We start from the raw sequence: 7,674 nt of genomic DNA on the forward strand, positions 1-7,674 counted from the left end.
TGTGTATCTTGGTTTTTAAATCAGAAGTGGTTACGTGTTATATACTGACTGATGAGTATTTGACAAAGTTGTCAAGGGCAGGTGCTAGCGTGCTTGGCTCGTAGGGAGCAGCGCCCACACCAGAATGGACTAATAAGTGTCTGAAAGAGATCGATAAGTACTTAAGTAGGGCGCCCGCACCAGAATGCACCCCACTAGTGATGCATGTGGGATGTGGCCATCGTCATTAGCTATTTGAGTGAGCAATTACGAGCTTATTATCTCGAAATTTCTATGGCAATATTGGTGAGGCTGTCTCCGGCAGCTATCCTATATTATCGCTATCTCATTCCCTATTTTAAACATTATACTGTAAGATGTAATTATATCTCCTATTTTATGACTAATGTTCCGGACATGATTATTAGCGCCTCAATAAAAAATGGTCCGCACTGCACCGTGATTATATCTATATTTTTTTATACAAGCCAGCTTAACAAAGCACAGTTGTCCCTTTCAATCGCCTCTAATTAGCCAGCTCAAATTTCTTAGCAGCAAATCATCATTTACGTATGGAAGAACTTGGAAACACAGTCTGTCGTCCGTACAGCACAGTGTGGTGCGGTGACGCTGTAGCGCGCACTCGCACATGGCGCAGCAAAATGCGGTCGCGCCCTGTCCCCGATCATGTCGACGAAAACGAGGAGAAAAGCCGAGCGGACGACGGTGGCAATTAAAACATAACGCGCGCTTTGCTCCCCGCTGCCGCCGCCCTCGGTCCGCCATATCCATGCATGAATGCATCCCACCCACGACGACAAGCCAACTCCGTCATCCTTTTGACACTATAAAACCCATGGCGCGACTCGCGAGTGGTCCCAGCCCAGCCCCCAAGTGACAAGTCCAAAGCCCTAGCTAGCTGGTTCACTTCACTATTCACTCGTCGTGTGGTCTAGCTAGCTAGTGTCTACTAGCTCGTTTGTTGGGTAGCCCAGCCTATTGCTAGTTACGTCGTCGAGTGGCTGCTGGCAATGGCGGACCAGGCGGTGGCAGCGACGACCGCGCACGACCAGCACCAGCAACAGCAGCGGAGGCGGCGCTCGCGGGCGTCGAGCGAGTACCTGGGCGTGCGGCGGCGGCCGTGGGGCAGGTACGCCGCGGAGATCCGGAACCCGGTGACCAAGGAGCGCCACTGGCTCGGCACCTTCGACACAGCCGAGGACGCCGCCGTCGCCTACGACCTCTCAGCGATCTCCATCTCCGGCCCCGCCGCCGCGCGCACCAACTTCTGCTACCCGCGCGGGGCCGCCCGCGGGCTCCCCTCGGCGCACGCGCTCCCGCGGCAGGGGCTGCAGCTGCTGCCTCACTCTCCGGCGGTGCCATCCCCGGCGGCGCCGCCATCGGCGTTGTTGCCCGCGGGTGGCGGCGGCGGCGGTGGAACGGTGGATGGCTGTGATTATGATTGTGAATGGCGCCACCTCAAGGCGGTGGAGGAGGCCGATGCCGACGACGAGTCCATGACGATCGCGGCCATTCTGCAGAGCTTCCAGCATCTGAACGCTCCATCGGCACCCCCTGCCTCGCTGTATTAGCTGTACTGTACGCGTGTGACCTGTTTGAGAACTGGGCCAGAGAGTATGAGTGTATGACGTGGGGGTGATGTATGCTCATAGTCATAACCCGTGTCAGCCATACATCTTTAGCATGTCGCATTCTAGTTTCTTATTACTCCATTTGGTACACCCTTTTACCAGTAATAGACAAGAAGAACAACAATAACAACAATACGGTTGTTAGAATAAGTTATGACACAAAAGAGTATAAGGAAAATGTAAAAAAAAAGATAATAAATTGATTTTCATCGTAGTCTTCCTCCTCACCTTCGGATAAAAGATTAAGCAAGAGGGTGAGCTTTATTTATGGTGAAGGCTCTCAGCAAATGAGAGGAAATACGCAAGGTTAGCAAGGTAGGCTATGGTTATGCGGTAAGTATTTTAGTTGGTCAATATTTTATTAACAACACCTATTTACTAAAAATGATTGTATAACAAACCTAATTAAGCATAAGCATAATAAGTATAACTCAAAAACACTTAAGTGAAAACACTTAAGCAAACCACTTTAACCCAAAAGTTCACGATTTAATATCCATCTTAGATTTCAATTATTATGTGAGGGTCCAGGCTTCTCTTAAGTCGTGTATCCACTCTAACCTGGGTTCGCGAGTTCACTATTCACTTTCGAGGTGAATGACTAGGGATCCACTACGAGGCTTTCACAAAACACACTTAATACAAGACAACCTGCTAAGGTTTCGAGTCGGGATGGTGACAATCCATGATTTCTACAGGCGGTTCTTTAAGAAAATCGCCTATAGAAATCCATGATTTTTAGTGGCGGTTTTAATAAGGAACCGCCAATAGAATCATTTTTATCCTTAATTTTTCGAGTTTTCCAAACGACCTCATATGTTGAAACTACCAAAATAAAAGTTGTCGATCTCTAAATGTTATAAAACTTTGTAGTTGACAACTTTTTTATTTGAAATCATTTCGGCACTCAAAAATTGTATCTAAATTTGTCGAATTTTAAAATTCAAATTTTGCAAACGACATCGGATGAAAACGTGTCAAAATGAAAGTTGTAGAACTTCAAAAGTTATTCAACTTTGTAGTTGATAAGTTTTTATTTGAATTCATTTACGGTATCAAACAAGCAATTTACACTCAGTTATTTGTAATATGTGAACAACAAAACAACAAATTAGACACAAAGCATGCCGTAGATAGAGTGGTAGATGAGCAGTGGCGGACGCAGGACCAAAATTCATGGGGGGCCAAAAAAACACATTACAACTGAGAAAGAGGCGGGGTCAGATGATGTCTCCAACTGAGAGCCAGGGCTCGCTGGTTCGTCAAGCTCGCCAGCTGTCGGGGACGGGTCGCATCATCGAGACGAGCGAGGTCGGGTCTGCCAAGAGCGGGATGGTGTCATGACGATAACGAGCGAGACGAGGACGTTGGGAAGGGGGCCAGTGTTAGGCGACGTCAGGCGTCAAGAAGGAGGCGACGGTGTCAAGAACGGAGCATCTGGGCGGATTGGCCCCGGCAGGTCGGGACGTCAGAAGAAATGGGACCTGATGGATAGATGCGAGAACTAGATCAAAGAGGATGGAAGTTGAGAGAACTGCTCAGGGCAATTTTAGCCGATCCAAACCTTATTTTTATATATTTTACAGTATGTTAACATTAGGTATAAGAGGTTATACAAAATTGAGGCGGTCCTTCTATGGCTCCGACAGCGTCGGAAAGAATGAGACTGGATGAATAGATGTGAGGATTAGACCAAGTAAAAGGACGAGAGTCGATAGAATTGGACTAATTCGACAAGGAGACCCATAACAGAACTGTTTTAGCCTATCTAAATCTTTATTTTAAATATATTTAACAGTAAATAAACATAATATATAAAAGGTCATAAAAATTGAGGGGGGGCCACGGCCCACTTTGCCCCCCTGTGCGTCCGCCCCTGTAAATGAGGATACTCGTGAGGGTGAATTCGGGAGTACGAGGTCCCCATTGGCGGTTTTCTTAGCTCAATCACCAGTGGAAACCGCGGTCCTAAGTTATCCACCTGTAAAAATGATGATTTCTACTGGCTCCTACCGCCAGTGAAAATAGGTTCACAACCACCACTATAAAGCTTCTGGGTACTAGTGATGTGCTCCAATCTCATCATCACCCTCTTTGCCAAGATGGCCCCATTGATGTTGTAATCCAAACGATGGAATAGATGATGAGGAACCCATGTGACGTCTACCCCAAAGTGGAATGGGGTTTTTTGACAAGAACCCACCAAGGATATCTACCATAAATGGAATATGATTTTTGTTAGACAATCGGTGCACTCTGATGTGTTAACTTCGTATGTGCAATCAAATATTCTTGATCTCTCACATAGGTACGAGTTACAACCATCTTTGCACACGAATAATTATGAGATCATAGGAATGTTCTTATTCATATGCGCTAGAAATGAGTCAAATAGTAAGGTTCAAAACAAATTAAACTCGCTAAACAATTATCATGTGAGGGTCCAGTCTTCTCTTAAATCGTGTATCCTCTCTAGCCTGGGTTCGCGAGTTCACTATTAACTTTCAAGATAAATGACTATAGATCTATTATGAGGCTTTCACAAAATACACTTAATACAAGACAACTCGCTAAGGTTTGGAATCGGGATGACAATCCATGATTTCTATGGACGGCTCCTTAAGAAAATCGTCTATAGAAATCCATAATTTTTAGTGACGGTTTTCATAAGGATCTGCCAATCGAATCATTTTTATTCTTAATTTTTCGAGTTTTTCAAACAACCTCATATGTTGAAACTACCAAATAAAAGTTGTAGATCTCTAAAAGTTGAAACTTTGTAGTTGACAACTTTTTTATTTGAAATCATTTCGGCTCTCAAAAATTGCATCTAAATTTGTCAAATTTTAAAATTCAAATTTTGTAAACGACATCGGATGAAAAGTGTTAAAATGAAAGTTGTAGAACTTTAAAAGTTATTCAACTTTGTAGTTGACAACTTTTGTATTTGAATTCATTTACGGTCTCAAACAAGCAATTTACACTCAGTTGGTTGTAATATGTGCACAACAAAACAACAAACTAGACACAAAGCATGCCATAGACAAAATGATAGAGAAGGATACGCGTGAGGGTGAAATCGGGGGTTCGAGGTCTCTCTTTAGATAAAATAAATTTTTGTTGTTTTTAAAACCCCCGCTGGCGGTTTTCTTAGCTCAACCGACAGTGAAAACCGATTTCCACTGGCGATCCTAAGTTACCTGACTGCAAAAATGATGATTTCTACTTACCCCTATCACTGGCGTTTTAAAAAAACGCCAGTGACAATAGCCGCTATAGAGCTTCTGTGTACTAGTGATGTGCTCCAATCTCATCATCCCCCTCTTTGCCAAGATGGCCCCATTGACGTTATAATCCAAAAGATGGAATAGATGATGAGGAACCCATGTGACGTCTACCCCAAAGTGGAATGTGTATTTTTGACAAGAACCCACCAAGGATATCTACTATAAATGGAATATGATTTTTATTAGAGAATCGGTGCAATCTGATGTGTTAACTTCGTATGTGCAATCAAATATTCTTTGATCTCTATGGTTTATTGGCACATAGGTATAAGTTACAACCATCTTTGCACACGAATACTATATCGGCTGACCGACGTTCGTACGTAAATGTGGCTCGTCGTTAAGTACGTCAGTTTTGGATTGGTCGACGTACTTAATTTAAGAACGTCTGGCCGATGTTTTTAGTCGGTTAAATACATCAGATACTATATGATGGTCAAGAACGTCGGTAAACATACATTTTTAACCTAAGTATGTCGGTTTTTTAGAGTAAGAACGTCGGTTTTTGGTCGACATTTTTTTCCTAGTTTTTTGTAGTGTGAATGATCGATCTTGAAGACAACCATATATGGCCCAGCTCTTCTATATGCCACTGGCAATGACATGGAAGTATAATAAATTGCATCCGATTAGCGTAGAAGGGATTAAGACATTTACAATGATTAATAAGATTGGACAAAATTGTAGGGGCAGACATAGAATTTTCCTTAAATTAAGCTGTGCACAGAGTTGAAGTGGTCCTATAAAGACTACTTTGTGTCTACCGTCTTGCTTGAATTCACATGCTGCTGATCAATACGTCTTTTGTAAATTTTCATGCTTAAGCAGCAATTTAAAGCATCGGTGGCAGACTAATAGGCCGCCAACGAGGCTCATATTGCAGAAGGTTGGTGTAGGGATCAAACAAACTACACACACCCTTCAAGCGTTGAAATCAGATTACATAAAAATGCGCGCACCAAACTCGTGGGTCGCTTGAGCACATGTACTCATTTTAATTTTTTTTTCTGCCATCCGTCGTCTACTTAGGAACAAGACAGACTGTTCCGGATTTGACTTCATATAAAAATGCTTCTTTTTGGCTGTTTGCGCCATGCATGCATGCGTATAGATGCCATCGCGCGAAGCTCGCTCGTAGACCTAGACTTTTTAGGCAACGTTTTGTTTTATGAACACTATTCTTCTCCATAATTAATTTCACGATTGTTATCTCAATCGCAAAAAGGATATAGGCCTGGCTGCTAGCTAGGTTTAGAATAACTCAAACTCGTTTAGATTTAACCAAGTTTATATATATATATATATATATATATATATATATATATATATATATATATATATATATATATATATATATATATATATATATATATTACAGAAATACATGTAATGACTATAATGAAAATACTATACAATATTCATGAAACCCATAATGATCGACACTCTTTTTGATACTGATCAGAGGGGAGGAATAGCTATACATTTTTTTCTGTTTTTTTTTATTCCGAACCGAACCACAAGAAGACTGTTCTTGAACTGAACTAATAATTAAGCGCGCGCATGCATGTTCAATACTCTATTAATTACTGCGCAACCAGATAAGGCTTCTTCTCCCGTTTCTGCAGCCGAAGCTGCTAATGAATCACTCCCCCAACGGCGGCTATTTTGGATTCCCGGGGTGCGCTGCGACGCTGTGGTGGCGTGAACCCTCGCGACCGCACCTCAATTGCAAGCACCACCTCCGCCGCGCAGTAATCTTCCTGCGCCACACACCATGCATTGCAGAGGGAGGAGGAGTTCATTAATGATCTGAATAACCCGAGACATGCATGCATCGATCCGTGTTTAGTTTGCACGCAAAACAGAAATCACAAGCGTCTAGCAGAAGCCAGCCTGAGGCGGGCGTGATCGAGTCAAGCACGAGGATGCATGTGAGCTTACGACGGATGCAGCAGCCTCAACGTCAACGACCTCGCCTCGCTGAGAAGTGGCGGCGGCAGCTGCTGAAGACGACGACGACGCAGGAGGAGCAGCAGCAGCAGGAGGTTTCAGGCCGCCGTCGAGGCCCAGGTAGCCGGCGCAGAGAGAAGCGACGTGACGCAGCAGCGACAGCGGGGGCGCAAGGAAGGCGGAGACGATGGCTGCTGGAGAGGCGGCAGAAGGCGACGACGCCATGATGCCCATGCTGGCGGCTTCCACTCTCCCGTCGTCGGCGGCCGACGACGGGAAGGTGCTCTTCTTCTTCCCCGCCAGCTGCACTGCTTCTGCTTCTACCTTGCTCTCCATCGCTCGTGCTCTCGCTCAGAGAATTTCGCTCGAGGTCTTGGTCACTCTCTATGAGGTCGGCTCTTGTAGTGACGAGGCATGGCAGTGCCGCCGTGTGCCGGATTTATACAGGCGCGCTGGACAATCATTGAGCTATTTTCTATCCGTAATCCCCGCTTTTGTTTTGTTTTGTTTTTTTATTTGCCCCGGCCATGTCGTCCACGCTTTTGTCTTCTGCGAAGCCGTGTCCACACTGTTCACAACGAACTAGTGATGTGGGCAGGGCTGCAGGGGAGACACCATGGAAATTAGTTTGCTAGCCAAACGGAAAGCGTGCATCATTTTGTATGAAACCATTATTTGTTATAGTAGTACTATTAATCCTTTGCCTTTATCCAAATCCAAAACCAAACACGAAATCATGGATTTTTATAAACGGTTTTCTTAAAGAACCGTCTGTAAAAATATGATTTTCTAGTGGTGGTTTTTTA

At 44.2% G+C, this 7,674-nt stretch overlaps 2 protein-coding genes across 2 annotated transcripts; one reads left to right on the forward strand and one right to left on the reverse strand.

The window, feature by feature from the left end:
- The first annotated feature begins 766 nt into the window (after window positions 1–766).
- LOC103642514 (ethylene-responsive transcription factor FZP) lies at window positions 767–1,764 on the forward strand. The gene has a single exon (XM_008665772.2). It carries the CDS (start codon window positions 1,011–1,013, stop codon window positions 1,569–1,571), a length of 561 nt encoding a protein of 186 aa, XP_008663994.1. The 5' UTR covers window positions 767–1,010; the 3' UTR covers window positions 1,572–1,764.
- A 4,526-nt stretch (window positions 1,765–6,290) lies between these two features.
- LOC103641207 (uncharacterized) lies at window positions 6,291–7,264 on the reverse strand. The gene is made up of 2 exons (XM_008664572.2): window positions 6,860–7,264; window positions 6,291–6,678 (listed from the first exon to the last, which is right to left on the reverse strand). Exons 1-2 carry the CDS (start codon window positions 7,202–7,204, stop codon window positions 6,553–6,555), a joined length of 471 nt encoding a protein of 156 aa, XP_008662794.1. The 5' UTR covers window positions 7,205–7,264; the 3' UTR covers window positions 6,291–6,552.
- Window positions 7,265–7,674: the final 410 nt, after the last annotated feature.

Source organism: Zea mays, chromosome 10 (genome assembly GCF_902167145.1).
Source record: "Zea mays cultivar B73 chromosome 10, Zm-B73-REFERENCE-NAM-5.0, whole genome shotgun sequence".
NCBI classification, from domain to species: domain Eukaryota; kingdom Viridiplantae; phylum Streptophyta; class Magnoliopsida; order Poales; family Poaceae; genus Zea; species Zea mays.